General features: G+C 34.7%; 3 protein-coding genes across 6 annotated transcripts in view; 1 reads left to right on the forward strand and 2 right to left on the reverse strand.

Moving 5' to 3' along the window:
* Positions 1–869: 869 nt before the first annotated feature.
* On the reverse strand, positions 870–6,232 carry LOC139960521 (ubiquitin-like protein NEDD8). Its single transcript, XM_071958951.1, has 5 exons — positions 6,054–6,232; positions 5,424–5,441; positions 4,064–4,093; positions 3,461–3,543; positions 870–2,561 (listed from the first exon to the last, which is right to left on the reverse strand). Exons 1-5 carry the CDS (start codon positions 6,069–6,071, stop codon positions 2,474–2,476), a joined length of 237 nt encoding a protein of 78 aa, XP_071815052.1. The 5' UTR covers positions 6,072–6,232; the 3' UTR covers positions 870–2,473.
* A 19-nt stretch (positions 6,233–6,251) lies between these two features.
* On the forward strand, positions 6,252–15,389 carry LOC139960502 (ribosome assembly protein METTL17, mitochondrial-like). Its single transcript, XM_071958915.1, has 11 exons — positions 6,252–6,469; positions 7,134–7,308; positions 7,898–8,029; positions 8,507–8,600; positions 9,662–9,743; positions 10,252–10,325; positions 10,950–11,127; positions 11,519–11,764; positions 12,185–12,347; positions 13,351–13,471; positions 13,837–15,389. Exons 1-11 carry the CDS (start codon positions 6,404–6,406, stop codon positions 14,015–14,017), a joined length of 1,512 nt encoding a protein of 503 aa, XP_071815016.1. The 5' UTR covers positions 6,252–6,403; the 3' UTR covers positions 14,018–15,389.
* The window catches only part of LOC139960481 (solute carrier family 12 member 6-like), a 49,827-nt gene continuing 44,917 nt past the window's right edge, over positions 15,052–19,961 (reverse strand). For all 4 annotated transcript variants that reach the window (XM_071958875.1, XM_071958866.1, XM_071958885.1 and 1 more), the window contains one exon: positions 15,052–19,301. In XM_071958875.1, coding sequence (XP_071814976.1) covers positions 19,210–19,301 — 92 coding nt within the window. In that variant the 3' untranslated portion in view covers positions 15,052–19,209. The remainder of the gene's footprint in view (positions 19,302–19,961) is intronic.

Here is a 19,961-nt window from a genome sequence, read left to right on the forward strand (position 1 = left end):
GACTTGCCCCAAACCCCGCTCTGAAAAAGTTTACTTTCCGTTGCTTGCAAGTGAAGTTTTCTTCTTGTCGCTACAAAATGCAGACAGTAATGAAAGTGATACCTTGTTATCTTTTATCTGGACCTGAGATGTCCATCGTTGCTATGTACACTGTGTTATGGGTATTAACAGTAGCTGTATGTATTGACTGTACACTAGTGTCTAATTACCGACGGTAGCAAGCTGTGTGTGTATTTTCTGGGACTGATGGTGGTGTTTCACCTGTTACACCTCTGTTCACCTGTTACACTTCTGTTACACCTCATTCAAAACTAGGTCAGATTACCGGCATGAGACGTTTTTTTTTATTTTCGATTTCACTTATGAGTTTGAGGACCGACGAAGGAAACACAACCCAGTCGCCTCTCAGGTTTCCTGCACAAATTCTGCACACCAACACTTGCTGACCGAGACTTCTTCTGTCGTACCTGAAAAATATAACCTTTTTTAATATTACAGAGACAGGTACAAAACCCTATTGCAGCTACAGAAAATGATTGCTATTCATGATCATGCCATCATACAGACTACAAAAGCACATCTTACATGAAGGGCACATAAAGTATTGGGCACGACCCCAAAGTACAGTAGGTATGAGGTGTGACATTTCCATTCAAAAGAGTAAAACGAAAATATTGCAATATTTTTTTTTTTAAATATCCATCGATTTGCAGAAGAGCAGGATTTTTGGTGAGTTGTGGCTCAGTCCTCATGAAATATTGATTCAGATATACAGATGGGTCAAATGAATTTGTGCACCACTCCTTTAAATGGCATTTTTATGTAATATGAGAAATGTTGTGAAAGGAAAGCAAATAGAAACAGTGAAATCTTTCTTCTTGTTATACTTTATTCTGCAACACTGTTTACACTTTTGAAACAAAAATGAATATTTTTAACACTTTCCAACTGTATACATGTGGCAGAGACACAGCCTTTGTTTTTCCTGAATCAATTCCTACAGACATTTGTAAATTCCCAAGTTAGGGAAGAGACCCCCCAAAAAAACCTTCACAGAAATAGATGGTAAAAAATACACATACACATAACTATTTCTTTCTTTTTGTCTTATTTTTTAGTTGCAAGAATTTTTCTACATATGATAATGCATTTGATCGGTGTTTGTCATCAATGTTGAATCTCTTCTCACAGTTCACTATCTGTCTGTGTCATTGCTCCAAAATGAATTATCTTTTGTTTGGGTGGATTTTTGTATATTTTTGTCTTTCTAGTGACTTACACCTACCATATCAAGGAATCAAATGTTTCTACTTACCCTGGTATTTAAAATAATTCATGACTAATTGACTATAACTATTATATCAAGACGATTGGTAGCAACTGCGAATGGGGTGCATACTTTGACAAAATATTGTATTTGTCTTGTGCCTTACTACAAATATATAAACCACAACTTATGCAAACTTTTCAGGTAATGTCAGATGGGGAAATCATCCTAACTTCATAGCATAAGCAGTGTCGTTCACAGATAATTATTATAGATCAAGCAAAAGAAGGAAACAGAGGATGATGGAAACTGAAAGAAACAATTCAAAATTTCAAATTGAAAAAAATGCAAATGAACACCTTTTCAAGTTATATTTTGTCTTATTGTGTTTAATATTATGGTATTGGAACATATCAATTCTGATGAAATTGCGGCAAAAACTACCTAATTATAGCCATGCACGATAAGTTAAGACTGTTAGATAGCTACGAGGTCTCACTTGACACATATTAAGGTACCTTTAATTACTGCCACAAGGATAAATAATCATAATAATGTCACAAACACTACATGATATATCAACTCTTGTATGGTACATCTGACAGATCAATGGCGGCATAACTTTACGTTTTGGTGACGTATCAACTGCAGATAATTCATTCCATGTTCAACATGCATATGTTTTTCCAACAGAAAATTTTGCATGGGGTACAATAGAAAAAAAAATAACAGTATGTAAAAACCTAGAATCAAAGAATTTTCAATGACAATTCAGGTAATATACAAACATCCATCTCGTAAATTTCTTAATTTTAGGACTCAAATATTCTGAGAAAGTCAAGTGAGAAAGCTCAAAACCTTGAGTTGATATCTTTTCATTTAGTTGACAATGGTCTTAACACCACATTTATAGCAGAACAATGTGTTATACACAGTACTGTAGTGACCTCAGTGGAAGAAGTGTAGACTGTGTCAAGTTTTCTAGATCATCAGTAAGTTAGGGTAAATATAAAAACAGAAATAAACCGCACCGACAATCCTGTTGATTTTTGAAGCATCCATCTTGAATCCATCGGGTCCATCTCGCAAATGCTGACCTACATGCTCTGATATCATGCTGACCCCGACTCTCGGAGAGAGGTGACTTATGTACAGCGATCAAAGCAAAGTCCCAAGTGACCATGATTTTGCCATCTATTAATGTTGTTATAAAAGTCCGCCTCTTAAAGCCAATACAAGATGAAGCACTGATCCGCCTTGAACCTTATAGTCTGCTGCTGTCTTATCATCATTCCTGTGAGCCAAAAAAAAACAAAAAAACGTGTGAATGATTTTCACATTCATGCACCACAAAGTATTCAAAATCAATATGAATATAACTCAATTTTTTGTCGAGGTTTCAAATTCTTCTCTCTAAATGAACAAGTTCATGCAATGTACATAATTGATATCTTTATTTCTCATATAACTGGAAAGAATAACCATTAACTGCACACATTAAATATTCAATATCCTGATCTATAGTAAATATTGTTGTCTTTTTTAAATACTTAAACTTGAGCTAAGCGAACTAACACTATAACTCAATGGAAAGTATGACTGAGTCAATCGTGGTGTTATAATAAATAGGACCAGATTTATCATTGAGCAATAGGGACCTAGGCACCCACTCTAGCAACAAATGGGGGGGGGGGGGATAGGAAAGTGTTGGAAAAACTTTACTATACCATAAAACGGGGGAAGTATTAACTATAGAAAAGTTTCACTGAATATCTTTACACAAACTGTTTGTTTTGGTTGCCTCTCCCTATCACTGTCCTATGCTTGGTTGTCGTATGGCTAATTGGTTACCCCAGAAGCTAGGTGACCAAACCAGGGTGACTAAGAAGGTTAATGCAGTGCCGACTGTTTGTAAACTGGTTATCACTAACTTGAAAATTTTCAGGGGTTCTGGTTATTTGATAAAGAGATTTAGTCCTTTCAGATCAAGGACCAACTCCTACAAATTGGCTACAGATTTTTGCGTAGCAGTTTTGTGTGTTATGAATTTTTGGCTGCTGTTATAAATGGCACAATGCAGTTTTTTTTTAAAGTTAAAAGCCCACTACTAATACGTCCATTTTGTAGCAATTCTTGCCCATTTTGCCATAGCACTTTACTTTATCTTTCCCTGCAAGAACAAAAAATGCTTACATCTGTTTGCCACTGAAGATGAGTCTCTGTTGAGGTGGGGGTATCCCTTCTTTCTCTTCCACTCTCTCTTTAATTCTTTCAACCTAAAAATATTAAAGGAAGAAATAATGAACAAAGCACACATTTAAGGTAAAGTACATCTGTAAGTTACAATTTACTGACCACTAAGGAGACATGCCTGTAAGTCACAACTAACAGTCCACTAACGACAAACTGCACAATACTGTATAAAAGCAAACTGTAAAATCAGTTGGAACCAAATAAACTGTGAGCTACACTGTAATGTTGAAAATTTATTGTGTAAAAATAGTGTGGGCTTGACATACTGTTCCTCTTATATGGCTAGTTAAACTTGTTGCCTCTGAAAAAGTGTGCTAAGATCAAAATGTCAATCCCTAAAACTGTATAAAGTACAATTTACCCACAACGGCATTTTTTTGGAGGGTGGGTTCCTTATTATTCCCCCTCCCTCCCTCTCTTTTTCTTTGAAACATACCTTAAAATTTCATGTCTGTTTATTCACTCCCTTCCCTTTATTGTTTGATTCCTTTATTACAACTGGAATTACAGTCAATCATTTCACAAAATCCACAAAATACTCACTTTGTCATTGGGCTCAATGTCAATTTCAATCTATAAAATAAAAGTGAAAAAAACATAAGGAATCAAATAAATTATAAACAATAGTATGACAATAGTAATGTGACGTTAATTTTGTCAAAGAGAACACTTAATTTAATATGATCAAGGCTATCTTAAAGCCTTAGTATTGGATTCCATTATAAAGACAAACAAAGCCATGCCCATCATAACAACATAAATCATCTTTTTCGTTTACAATCACAATACTATGATGAGGTACATGTCTTCAAAATAAGTTCCTCGTGATAATGTTGTGATTGTAGGGGAACCTGTCTAAAGTCCAAAAGAGATGATTTAGGCCATTAAGATACACATCAGTCTGTGTTGGTTCATAATGGAAAAATATTAGTTTTAAAGGTCACTGAATGGAAACATTGAAATTGTTTAAATATTGCTGTTGGTTTGAATTCTGGACTCTGATTGACTTTGAGTCCGGTGTTAATCTAACGACCGTTATCCCATCCAATATGAAATATTTGGTTTCACAAAATACCACCAAAAAGTGACTGGACCATTATGAATGAATCGTGGAAAAACAATAAATTCAAGTATGACCGATAAATAGTTCTCTAACATGCTTGCAGACTCAATAACATATATCAGAGAGCAATGCATAAGTACTACTTAAAAGTGTTTAAAATTTGTTGTAAAATCCATTTGGATTTAATTATCCAACTGTTTCTTACTTTCAAAAAGTTTCAATTTTATTTTAAAATTTCCTCATCCCGAAAGTTTCATACATATTTATTTTGCAACTTTATCTTATTATCCTCATTTTGTTATGACTAACAAGCATCTTACACTACAAATTCTAATAATCACAGCAATGTTTTTTTCTTTTGGGGGGGGGGGGGTATTTTAGGATTACTTTTATTAAGTTATTATTTGTTTTCACTGTATTTATTTCCTTTTATCTTTTTTTTTTATGAAGCGCTTTGATACTTTATGTGATTTAAAGCTATATAAATGACGTATTTCTCATATTACTTATAGTTTAAGTGGTAAGGGTTGGTCCCAACTTCCACCCTCAATGCACTGCCTTAAAAGCTGTCATCTATGACCACACTACCACCATCTCACTATCAGCAATACTTTTTACCACTGACACCATGGTATTATTAAATACCCAGTCTTTAACATCCCTTAGCAATTAAGAAGTAAATAATAATGCAAATATGTATTTAATTGAAAATCTGACCTTTTGAAAAATTAAAACAAAACAAACAAAACAAAGCAATTTAGAAATCAATTTAGAGCTAGACATTTAGCCGATGGATTAGGCCTATATTTGAAAAACATAATGAAAGTGACAGTAACTTACCTCCTTTCCTGTCAGCGTCTTTATATTCAGTCAGAGGAAACATCAGTTGTTACAAGTTGAATCAAAGAGAAGCAAGAAAATTAAGAAAGCTATGGTTACAAAAATAACAAAGCTAAAGTTAATGAATGTTGTGTTAAACTTTAACATGGTAGCCTATGTGAACAAAAGGTCAATGTACCAAAATTGCGATGCATTCTCCACATTCTGTGTGCACCTTTCACTTCAGTATGATAAAAGTTGCATGTAAATTCATTCCATACCGAATTCGATGATGGGTCCCTACCAGAGTTGCCTCTGAGTTTACTACTTTCTGCACTTCATATAAGAATCAAGCAATATTTTGAGTTTTCTTTAGGCTAAGTAGACACTGCCATACCATAGTAAATGGTGAACAGTCAGTATCTGCTCATCTGTTGACAGATACTCATGTATCTGAATCGAGCATTTAGCCTACGTCGACCCATCAAGGTCTAATTTCTAATGATATTTAACACTGGCTACTAAAGCAACTACACAAACTATGCGCCTAGCCTATATAGGCTATGCTAGGCCTAACTTAGGCCACCCTTAACAGTTAAGATCTGTAACTTAGTGTTATGTCGAGCCTATCGACCTCCAAAGTTAACTTACCTTAACTTTAATAAGCATGATGAATAATACATGTGTTTCGTATCAACAACTACAAAACCTGAAGTCCTCTCGAACGCTACTGTTATTGATGCCCTAGAGAGAGCAAGTCTATCGCAATTCCCCTTTTCTCTCCCAAATTCTTGTGAGCTGACTAGTCAAAGAGCTTGGTGTTGTTTGTTCCAAGCAAAGAAAATAAGTCACACATTGCCTATATGCGCTTATGCACATTGCTGAAAGAATGACATCCGTGGGTGCATGAAGCGCCTGCGCCAACCATCAAACTTTAATAAGTCTGCCCCTAGTGATTGAACAAGACTTTAAACGAGGTGAAACTTACAGAAAATGGCACAATGTTACCCAGCAATCATCTAAAAAGCAAATTTCTTTGGAAGAAATTATGCACGCTCTATCGTTTGGTGAGAAATTTTTATTATTAACTTTATTCGTAACCAGGGGTCCTGTCACTGGTAAACCAGTGTTCTCCCCAGGATCCCTGAAATACGTTTTGTTTCTACGGTTTACAGATACACGCTCCCTCTAATCAAATCGTCTGATTGTTTTTGTACGTTAGTAGTAGTTGCACGACAAATATCAACATGCATGTTTGTTGTTTCACGCTGAACTATTTAAAACATTATTGTATTTAGCACTACTACCAGTGCAAAAAAGAACAATCTTTCCCAGATTCATATTAATTGTATCGAATTATTGCACTTATTTATATATTTTATACATGTAAACCATAGTACTGGTAGCAAGAAGAAATATGTACTGTACACCTGGAGGATTCCCACAAGCTTTGAAACCGAGGCCCAGGAAAATATGGAGTGGAAGTATGTGATGAAGAATAGATAGGAGTGATATAGGTGTCCCAGGGGCCCAACCTAGCTTGTAATATTTTTGCAGACAAATTACAACTGTAACTTTTGCAGTCAAACCATTTGAACCATTATGAAAGGTTATCTTTGTCATCCAGGACAAATAAAAATTTCTGTCCCATTCATATGTTTCTCAAGCTCTTAATCCCTTCAAAAGTACCAGAGCTAAAGCCTTTCTTTTCATTTTCTTCTTTGCTTTCAGAAAAATCAAAGTAAATCTGTTCATGTTACATTTGCAAACCAACTAACTATAGATTCAACAGCAGCCCTCGCTTTCAAGACTGGTTCTACATACAGACGACACCCTGGTAAACTACAGCCGAAAGTGGTTAAACTTCCAGAAAGTTTGCAATCTAATGTTACTGGTATCTTCAAAGGTCAGTTTGGGCTTGTGGGTCGTCCATAAATGCTCTCTAAAACATTTTTGTTACCAAGTAAGGATCAGAAGAGCTCAAAATAAAAAAAATTCATAACCATTTTCATGTCTTGAGTGCATGTGTTGCTACCAACAACAATGACAGTTTATATTTCTTCAATTTGATAAACCATTTAGGGAGTATAACCAAGTGAGTAAATAGTGTGTAATGCCACTTTCTGCCTCTTACTATTTTTGATTGACAGCAGATACTGTCCTTTTAATATGCTCACAAAATTTTCAGACACAAAAGTCCCTTCATATTGTAAAACTAATATCCTTATGACTTCAATACATTATTATTATGATTATAGAACAAACTTTGTCAAATTGTCATGTTATTATATTATTAATAATAATAACAATAATTAAATAGTTTGTAAACATAGAGTGTTAGTTCGCTTTGCTCAAGTTTAAGTATTTAAAAAAGACAACAATAAATGTAGATCAGGATAATGAATGTTCAATGTGTGCAGTTAATGGTTATTCTTTCCAGTTTTATAAGAAATAAAGATATCAATTATGCACATCGCATGAACTTGTTCATTTAGAGAGAAGAATTCGGAACCTCGACTCTCAAGTTTCTGCATTGACTAATTACCTATTGAGTAGGAAGAGACCAACGGAAGACTCGGAAGTGAGGGCAGCAGCACAGTACTTCACACGGCAGCTTGGATCGACAGGTAAGGGTGAGGTGACCAGACGTCCCTGGTTTCCGAGGACAGTCTCCCGCGTCCATGTACCATCCTTGGATTATAAGTGTCCCTGGGAATGTCCCTGAATATCATCATCTTTTATCAACTAACTGTTTGGCCTTCTGTAGAACCAACTTGAATGTGAGCTGATATTGTTAACAACTACAAATGTAAAAATCATTTCTGACTCACAGATAAAGGCAGTAATTCATTCAAGTAATTCCATAGCCTAAACTTCACATATGACAAACATCTTTTTATACCTTGTGAAAAATTAGTAGACTTCCAGTTACCAGCAAGTTCTTAGACCTTAAATTTTTATCCCTGTTAATCACTTCACTGAGACACAAAATAAAACTGGTAAACTTCTCAAGGCTTTTAAAAATTTAAGAAAGGATAGGTAAATCTTTGTATTTATTTTGATCATATTGATCGCAAAATATATTATTTTTTTCTGTGCCACAGATGAAGATGAGCTTGATTCGGATGCTCAAAAGAAGTTGCAAGATAAGGTCAAGAGCAAACTGAGGAATAGACTGTATCACTGGAAACCAATCAGGTAAGATAGTCTCTCAATTGTCATTCCTATACCCAAAAGATATATCTCATTACAACTATGCATTCCTGTGTATAAAGCATACACAAACAGATACCTATCAGATCAGCCTTAATCATACTTCCTAGTAGCAACAGGTACCCTACCATCACATGATCATGTTGAGGCACTTTTGTCTCGAGAATTTACTCCTTTTATAAGCTATATGCATCGAAAATATTCCGTAGGACACAGCCATTGGTTATAAAGAGACCATATAAGGATTTAAAAATATAACACACGTAGTTGTTACAAGTCCCTTGTTTTCAGGTGGTGTGGACCCAGTACCTTTAATTTTCCTTACTTAATTCACTGTACATATCTCTATAGGGAAATGAGTGACTTGTAACATGACTTGTTACAATACTGATTACACATATCTATAGCAATATCAATATGTAATTTGATCTAGCTACCACTACTTAATACTTATGTAGACATTCGCTTAGTATACACAATACACATGTCTCTTTAGATATGGCAGTTATAGTTTATATGTGGCAGCTTAGATGTGGCAGTTATACTTAAGATGTGGCAGATAGCCACAGAAAAAAACAGTTGGATGCATATGGTATTAAGGACGACTGGAATTTGCTTTAAATGTTTACAGAGTGAACTTTGTTACCTGGCCATCTTTATGACATCTAAAATGGCTTCACAAATGTACAGATATATAACCTTGAAATTGATCCTATCAAAGAAAGATATTCTGAACGAGATTAAATAAAGGGAAAGAACTGGTTTCATTATTTGCAAGAAATATTTTTCATGTACTTAATATCCCAGAAGCATCAGGTGTGATCATTAATGGCAGTTATCAACAAATTGGGATAAATTGTAGATGGTCATATACAACAACAAAAAAACTCCATCTGCTGCAGATAAAAGTTGGAAAAAAAAATGTCAAAGTAGTTATTCTTCATTCTTTATCTTTTGCTTGAGAAACGTTTCATGAACGTTGTATTAAAGAGCTCAGTTACATTTATGTTTCATCATCTTTCCTTTCTTTTTCTTCTTTGCAACAGTTTTGATGAAAATGTTAGTTTTGTCTATTTAGCAGCTAGGATGGCTCCAAACTATGCAATAATCTACAGAGTCCTACATGAGGTAAGCTGACATATTAATAACAAGATGCATCATCATCATCATCATCATCATCATCATCATCATCATCATCATCATCATCATCATCATCATCATCATCATCATCATCATCATCATCATCATCATCATCATCATCATCATCATCATCATCATCATCATCATCATCATCATCATCATCATCATCATCATCATTAGTCATTTCTGTACAAGTTGTAAGAGAAAATAATTTGACATCCACAAAAGTTGATGAGACTAGTTTATAGTAATAATTATCAGTGATGATGTTGTAAGTACTTGATATTTGTTACCAATTTGAAACACATTCACTTGGTGTAGCATGGTAGCTGGTAGCAAACTGCTACAGTGATCTATAGTAGCTGCTACACCTTAATAATGAACAAAGTAATGTACATTGCAGTTGTGAAGACAAAAAGTATCCAAAACCCCCACCATCCACGTCTGTTATTGCTTATCATGTTCTACAATTAACATTCATTATATCATCAAACAGCTTCAACGGATAATGCCCAGCTACCAACCTTCTTCAGTTTTGGATTTTGGGTCTGGTCTGGGAAGTTCAATTTGGTAATTTAAACTTATATTTCATTCAGTACATAAATGTGTGTCTTAGACATTTAAGAAATTGTAGGCTTTTGATAACTTGGTTTATTATCTGATGTGAATGAATTTTGATTTTCACCTTACACTGATATGACACAACTATTTAATGTAATCAAAGACATTCAAAATGATATAAAAACTGGTTTGACACTTGGCATGGATTGTAAACTAGCAGACATTTGGCATCCTCTTATTCACATTTTTGACTGGTAAAGTTTGAAAATAACTGCCAAGTGCTGGACTAAATGTTAAGTTTGTGGCACTGTATTATTTCAGATAGTTTTCTTTTCTAGTTTAAATCACATAATAGCTTCAATTCTAGTGATATATAGTTTTTCAACTGTGGTTAGAAAGTCAGCTGAAATCTGAAGGAATTGTAAAAATCGTTTTTACTTTTTTTTTATGCTCTTACTTAGTTCTACATGTCACTTTGCCATACTTTGTCATAATATATGTATATGTCATATCAAACGTTTTTTGGCTTGTTCTATTATTCTTCAAACTATGGAGATTTAGGAACATAAGTGTTTAATTCTTTCCCCTGCCTAGGTTTTGACCTATTTTCCTTCATTAATTCTTCATATTTAGGGCTACCAATGCCATATTTCCTGAAGCTGTTAAGGAGTACTATTGTGTCGACATTTCCCAAGCCATGCATAACTTAGCCGGAAAACTTCTCTTAAAGCCGGACTGTAAAGGAGAAGATCCAGCTGACTTCTGGATCCGTGGTGTTTATCAGAGATTTTTCCTCCCAGTTTCCCCTCAGGTATGTAAATTTATGGAAAATACTTCATATTTGTCAATAATTGGGCAAAAAGTTAATAAAAGGGTGGAGTAGTTTGACCAAACTACTTTTAGAGTCTCTCAGGTTGTTGGTCATTCCACCGACTCAAAATGTACGCATGTTCTACCTGGTCCTTCTAGTTTCTAACTTTTTTTGTAAGGTTAGTCGCTTTACCTTATTTGGTCTGTAATCTTTGCATGATCATTTACAAAAAGACAGGTATTTATATGCTGCATTCATCTTTCTTCTTTCCTTTTTTTAATATTTTTTATTAGTACTTTTTTTGATTAGTGACTTTTTAAGATAGACCTAAAGTTTTCTTTACTATTCTATTAATCATCATTTATTTGTTTATTTTTATATTTCCCCATAGGTCACTTATGATGTCACAATATCAAACAACTCTCTCCTGGAAATCCATTCACATGAGGAAAGATTAAATATTGTCAACATTTTATGGAAGAAAACAAACGATTTCTTGATACTGATTGAGAACGGTAGCCTGGAGGGCTACGTCACCCTCATGGAAGCTAGAAATATGATCTTGGCTAAAGGCGATAGTGATTCAGAGCTGAGGGAAGAATGGAAGGATGGCCACCTTGGCCACGTCTTTGCTCCTGTAGGTATTACATCACCTATGCCCATAGGCATAGGAGCCTAATTTTATTTAGGGGTGCTGTAACGACTTGCCCGAAAAATATAACCAACATTTTTCACTCGCTCTGAAGACTCTTCGGTAAAAAAATCGACAGACTGACTGCAAAAGTCATCTTTTAAGAAACAGGAGAAAAAATGAAAAAAAAAGTTTGGAAAATTTCCAATGCTAATTAATCTACAATATCCTCTCGTATCACGCTTCAAATCACTCGTACTGGTTGTACGAACAGTTCATAATCATTTTCTGATAGAAGCAAGATATTCGTATTGTTAATAGCTTACGAGTGTTTCAAATCATGACATGAAAGTGCAGTTTATTAAATTGTCCCAAATGCTTGTCTTGGGAATTATCTATAACGATTAATCCTTTCCATCTCTCTAGTGCTCACACGACGTTATCTGTCCGAGACTGACAAGAGACAAAATGATACCTTGCAACTTTGAACAAAAATATGAGCCACTGCAGGTACCAAACCTGAAAAGAAAAGTTACGCAAGTGGAAAACTATTCATATTTAGTTATGAGAAAAGGAAAAAGACAAGAAGGTAAAGATATTTATCTTGGTGAAGGTTTTGGTTCTTTTCTCCTTCTATTTCAGTTGTGTGTTTTCACGACTTTAACGAACATGACATAGGAAAATGACCTTTGTTTACAATTGAAATATTTTACGATAACAGTTTAAATAGAGAGTCAAAACTTTTGAAGGTATAACAATACAAGAATATGAACAAGGCATTAGGAGAACTGTCTGTATGCATTCAGGAATGGGAATTTTCCTGTTTTCATCGATGAATAACAATGGTAAGCATACACTGCAATTAAAAGTTTCAGTAAGTTTTAAATTTGTTGGACACTTTTGTAAGTTTTGGAAAGCATTCTATAGTCCAAAAGTTATGGAGCATTATAAAGAAAAAAACATTAAAATTTTAAAAATCATAATTGATGAGGTTCCTTTCACCAGATTGGCAGAGTCCATTTACCATATTGTTGTGAATTTTAGCTCAAGTCAAGTAGGATTCATTCACACTATGATTGATATATTCACTCCTTTGTTCACATCCTTAGCTTGAAATGTTCTTGATTGTGAAGGATGTATGAGAAGGTTTTTCTTTTTGTTCATGGAAACGCACTTTCCTTCGGAATAGGGAATACACCCTTAAAATTTATGATACCCATTTATGACAATAAAGTGGCCTAATTTGGGTATGAAACATTACATGATTATTCATTAGATATGTTTTTAACAATTCCCATCATGCACCATTACAACTGTAATATTGCAGTGTCAGAAAAATGGGAGGAGAAATCAGAGATTCGCACAAGGTTGAGACTTCTAAATGCTGGACAACAGTGTACATGTATCTTGTGTTCCTCTCCCTGCCTACCATACTGTACTACTGCATGCTCATTCGGCCTAGCCACAATTGTTGCTGATAACAATGATATCTTGAAGTATTGATCATTGATTCAGCACAGTCATGCCTGCATTGTTCAAATCATTTTTATGTCACAAGGCAGAAATAAAAAGTTCAAATAAAAATATTTCAGGTACTGTCTGGCCCCGAGTGATCAGTCCCGTTCTACTCCGTTCTCGACACACCATCTGCAGACTGTGTCACGAAGATGGACAGTTGAAGGAACTTATTATCACTAAAGGGAAGCATGAACGGTTCGTTTTAACACCATCAGCAAAATCATGTGTTACAATGCATTATATAGCAGGGAATTCAATCATTAATGCATTCATTCTTTTATTTATATGCTTTATGCCTATCTTGTAATATTATTTTTATCCTAAGACCAGAAACAAAAAAAGTTTTGTTCATTCTTTCATTTAATTATATAATTCAATGAAGTTTTCATATTAGATAATATATTCGAACACAAAGCATAAGGTCGCAAATTCTATTAATTCATTAGTATGTGTGTTTAGTCTATATGTATGTACATAATCCATTCTATTTGTTTGGATCAACACTGCTTTGGGTTGTTTAATGATGCTTTTTCTTTCTGCATTGGTCTGTTTTGGTGCAGGGACCTGTACAAATGTGCTCGCTACACTCAATGGGGAGATTTACTTCCAGTCTCCGGCATTGATGAAAATACCAACAACAGGGAAACCAAGACAAGAGGCAGGATAGAGGAGAGACAAGACAATGCCAAAGATGAAGAAAGAGAAGTGGGAGAAGGGAAGAACGAACACCTGCAAAGGTGAAAGTATTAATGGATCCAAACGGTGGAGATGCCAATCCACTCATGAGAAGAGAGGCAGAGGTAATTCGAACAGAAGAACCAGTCTACCGAAGACCTCCAAGACCGGGAAGTTTTAACAAATGAGCAGAAATGATGGAGTTCCCGAATAAACAGGCAGAGAGGAAGATAGCGAGTAGAGCAGCCATATCATCAAAGGGCTGACTAGGGATGTCGACTGAAAGCAAAGCATATTGACATTGATTAGTGAAGGGAGTTCAAATTGAGTCAAAACACCCAAAAATCCCCAGCAGGCAGCAGACTGAACAGATGATGTGGACAGCATCCACAACCCACCTCAAGTTTGAACCAACCAAAGTACAGCCCTCCCAAATGTGATTACCACCACCATGCATGCATCATAATGTTCATTTAATATAGAGACCATATCCTGAGAGTTGGTTCTGTGTTAACCAGTATGGTTACCTCCATTTGTCTATCACATTTGAAGAAATGTAATCTTATTGTAAGACAGAGGGCTTCAGAGGGAAAGAAAATGTTATGGAAGTTGATATCAGGAAAATAAATTTTCAAACCCAAAGCTCACTTTGTTGAGTCTTATTTGTCTTATTCGTCTGATCTTTCTGCATGCTAACAAGTTGGATAACATATGCCAAACTGTATTAAACACAGAAGGGAACAACTGCAAGAAGATAACTTTCTTGTACTTAGACTTTTACAGAGTTCTTTGTTTTAGAGTCAATCTCTGTCTCGCCTTCACATGTACTGATAAAAGTTGTTAAATGTTTCAAAAGTATGTTCTTGGATGTTCTGATCCTCTTAATCCTATCAAGACATCCAAAACTGTTAAAGACAAAAATATCATCTCTGGGGGGAATTCTCTAGAGATGGCTGTGGAATGCTTCTTAAAGTTGGAAGATTCATGAGTGACCATTATTTAACTTTCTAGCATATTTGTGGGTAATACTGATGAACTTGAATGTTATACGAACAATCTACACAATGAAACACAACAGTTGAGTAACAAGATCAAATAAGAAGCCTTTTTTTTTTAACAATATATTCTAGCATTCTTTCAATAACATGTAACAACTTTGATTCTGGTTACAACCAATGGTGTGTGAGGAACTACATAAAGTATCACTTACTACGAACATTTTCAGATCAAACTGTCATCAAATAAATTTTAATTTCAAATTAATCTAATTATCTTCAATATCTTGCGTTGGAACAAACACTGCAAATTCTTTGAGAAGAGAGTTAAACAAAAATATTCTACAAAATGAAGTCAAATGCAGAACATTGCACAACATCCTCTTACTGTCCAACGGTGGTGAGAGAGGGTAACAACCCTCCCCTCCCCCACCCCCATATTACATCCACTGTAACTATTGAATCCGGGGACCTGTTATTAACGATATTGTAAGTAATATTAAACAGATTTTAAAAAGTATTTTGTTAACATCTTTGTTGATACTATATAAATATCTCTGGTAAATCGCATTCTGCTATCTATGCATCGATACATGAATTATCTCGATCTTTCATCTATAGAAGGTTCATATAGATATTAAAGCAATTGTTGCATATATTTTGAACAAAGAATCCATATTTGCTTCAGTTAAGCATTACCACTTTTATCTTTCCACGTCCACAGATGAATCGTCTAGAAGATTTTTTTGAGTAGATGAGAATGAAGATGATAGAAACGAGTTTTTATGCCATTAATTTTTTTCTAAATTTTTTAACCTCTTTTTCTTCTCATAACAATCATATATTTAACTCTTTTCTACGATAAAGCTGCATTCTATTTTACAATATTACTCATTCATATCTTCTCTTCCAATGTTGTGACCAGAAAGCATTCACACAAAGATTCCATTAAAGTTCTTCTTTGGTATAAATACTTTATAAACTTTGCGGGAGTTAGAGACATACGGGTCCGGCAATCTCCCACTTCCTCAAGGTGGGTCTCAATATAAGGCACGGCATCTCGTTAACAACAGCATGGAAGACAAAGACACACACAATACGATTGAAAGGATTCTGCAAAAGCTGGACTAATTAGCTTTTGTCTTTCTAAGACAGGATGGATGACGACTCTGGACATTGTGTCTTGCACGGATGCACCATGTAATGCATATCCTATTGTTCTTGGCAATTAACTATTAAATAATTAATAAACACACAGATGTCTCATAATGCATATCTATGACAGAACAACAAACCCTAGTAACTACTCACTGCTGACTGTATATATCTTGATATATACTTTATATATCACAACAAAGAATACTAATCTATAATATTGACCAACATACTCTCTGAAATCTATCATGTTGACCAACTCTGCTCTTAAAGTAACATGGGGATTGTACACTGGCATCCTGTAGTCAGTTCAACACACTGACAGAGCATTAACATTTACTACTTTTGTTTAATTCCTTTTTCCTTCATTGATTTTGAGAATTAAAACATGTTTAAATTTTTTTTTTTAAATTACATTGAATGCAACATGAAAATCTTAAAAGAAAAAACTGCAAGTGTTTGTCATACAATTAACTTAACATGAACAGACGCTAACATAACTACGCAACGATAGAATCAAAACACTGTTTTGATATGAAACAAAGGAGTAACTAGTTATCCTTGCCAAAACAACACCAACTTGAAAGAAAAATCTAACAGAAAAATTATCAAATTTTAGAATAGCCTTAAGCTGGTTGGTTGTCATTTCAATGGTATTATTAGTAAAATGTACACTGTAATATCATCATGCTATGGAGATATCTAAAACTTTGATATATACACATATCTATATATATATATATATATATTCATATATAAAATACAGTGTCACTTGACACCTCAAGTGATGGGAAAAATGACAAGTTTTTTTTTCCTGAGGTCGAGATACATATTTCATGACTTTAAAGTCTTTTTCAGGACTTGAAATGATGGTTGGTTATTGTCATTTCCAAACAGAGAATCAATTACCAAAATAAGATGAATCCACACCACAGATTTTTTTGTTGTTTGGCATCATTTCAGCCATTTTGAAAGTATTCCAAGGAACCATGAAGGTTCATGTCTCAACTGCAACCGAAAATATGTATAAATATAAACAAATGCATAAAATTTATTTCTGATGTTGTAGTAGCTAACTTTAATATAAATGTTGACCAAATGAATCAATTCAATGTGACCTTTAATGACCTAATGAATGTGTAACATTTCAATTAAAATGGACACCTTATTATCAGTTACACATACTTAATTGTATGGATATCTCTTCCAGAATGTGAATTTCAATGAACCAAACACTACACCCTTCCTACGCGTATATCCTTTGCAAAAAAGAGCATATCCTAGCGAGGGTGTGGATAATCCGATGAAATAGGAAACACTCTACTTAGTTTTCAATGCTTGGAGGTATACCCATACCATTTTGTTTCATGTGTTTGATCTCTTAACTAATTAGCATAATAACGTCTTGAATCAATTAATATATTACAAAAAGTGATCTCTGATCTAACTTTCAAATTATAATTTTTTTGCCAACTTTTGTAAACATATGAAAAATATATTTGCATAACAGTCTTCTTTATATTCTGTTTTTTTTTCTGTTTTGTTCTGAGCACCATGAAAATTACTCAAGCAAATATTATGTAAAAACAAACTAAGAATACCTCGGTAAACGCCGGAAGAGCAAAGACAGAAAATTCAACAATAAATAAGAATGAGATGCTTTTTAAGAGTTTTGATGGAAAAATGCCAGAGTAGAAAATATAAAAAGTAAAAGTCTCCAGCAAGCACCTCACTAATCCTATATTCTCCCATCAATAATACCACTTGAGGAAATTTAATGAGATTTACTGGAATGGATCCTACAATGGAGTGATGTTTTCAGTGTTCGGTTTCAAGATCTTTAAGATATGCTGTGATGTCAACTGCAGCACACAAATGATATAGAGTATGTCAAGGTGATTTAAAGATGATAGACACAACAATGCAAACACAACCAGCTACTCTTGACCAAGGGTTGAAATAAGCGGGCGCCCAGGCGCTATTTGCGCCCGCAAGCACTAAAATAGCGCCCTTGAACATGAAAATACAATACGCACGGGGGCTACTTTGTCGGCAAATAAGCACCCGCATACTCCTGTAAATATCAGCCTTATCATGCGCTGCACAGAAGCCTGAAACTACATTGCATGCTAGTGCTATATATAGTAACTGCTAGCGATTTGATAAATCACTGATCGATCGAGTCATTCGAGTGCATGCACAATATCACTGGTGCACATGGTTTATATATCGCACAACACCTGTACTGATACGTACGTACATGCCGTGTATACTTGAAGTTTGTTTCTTCTCTTTAGCTCCTGGTAGTGAGAAAATAGCTCCTGGTCCTACTGAAATTGCCGCAAACCAGGAGCCACTTTTTTAGAAAGTGACGCCCGGTCCACAAATTCTTATTTCAACCCTTGCTCTTGACACAAAGCAACTTATTACTAAACGACTGTAACAAGTCACTAAACGTTTGTAACAAGTCGTGACTCGACTCACTAAATGTCAAGAGGTGAAGCAATGGCCATCAAAGGTACCTCGACATAGAGGTCATCTCAAGGTCAAGTTAAATCATTGCAAGTGTTATTCCTGCCTCAAGTCAAATCATTATCTTGAATCAGGAAAAGCTACTTCAAGGAGTCATTTTCTACATGAAGGGACTTGTTACAACTCAATATCACTCTGTAAAACATTATCAACAGCAACACATATATTGAAACAACCTTTAATCAACAACTAGCTCTATGTGTACAGTGACTAACAGGTTTTGGCGATAAGCTTCTCAATATTACTAATGATGTCCTGTTGGAAAACTTGTCTTTTGCAAATTGTTTTCAAATGTCACAAAATCTTATTATGTCCATGACACGGCAGAGTACAACACTTACTTTGGTACTATCCTCTCAGCTGGTGATAAAAAAAAAAATTCATGAAAATTGCAAAAACTACTCAACATTTAATCAACTCTTGCAAGATAATACAAAAACACAGAAGACTTCAATTGTTTTGGAACACACAAGAAAAGGTACAATTCTCAGGAAGTTTTTTCAAGACGACCACTGTTTTGACTGCTGCTACTTCCAAGGTTTTCCATTTGTAAGCAAAAAGGTGAAAAAAAAAATTTCAAGAGTAGATTGTGATGACCTCCCTGCCTCCTCCTCGGACCATCAGTACCCTCTCCAGGCCCTCTGTTAATACCTCCAAGTACTCCATATCTATAAAGGATCAGCTTAAGGAAAATCACTCTTCATTAAAACCATAATAAAATGTAACATACTTAGTAAAGATACAGAACATTTGTCATGAATGAGACTGAATTTCGTCTTGTGAAAGAAAAGAAAATAAACAATAAAATATTTTGGAGAAATTTTATTTTGATCACATACAACCCCATTTTCACCCCCATCCCCCTACTCCCTGCCAACCCACATGCAAAGACAACAGACATCGCACAACATCAACACCTCCTTTAAAATTTGTACTGTAAAAATTGCAAAATAAACGTTACAGTTTGAATATTACCAACATCCAATGAATGTTTGACCAGAACAAAAATAGATGTATGAAAGAGCAACTAATTTGGAGTATTGTTTTAGTTTTGATAAATAAATTCCACCTACATTCCTTAGGAAGACACAACTATATCCAACGATGCATAACCACAGTCTTTATGCATGAACTTCATGTAAAAAAAAAAGGATTAGCTCTTCAACTTGTCAATTCAGATAACGAGAATCTATCTTCACGAAAGCATACAAATCTATTGACTGTCACTTAGAATGCACACTCATAACTCTACAATATGAGACTTAACTGTGGAGAAGTCCCATACTTCTGAAAACATACCTGTATAAACATCTTTCTTTGATATCTGC

Source organism: Apostichopus japonicus, chromosome 3 (genome assembly GCF_037975245.1).
Source record: "Apostichopus japonicus isolate 1M-3 chromosome 3, ASM3797524v1, whole genome shotgun sequence".
Classification (NCBI taxonomy): Eukaryota; Metazoa; Echinodermata; class Holothuroidea; order Aspidochirotida; family Stichopodidae; genus Apostichopus; species Apostichopus japonicus.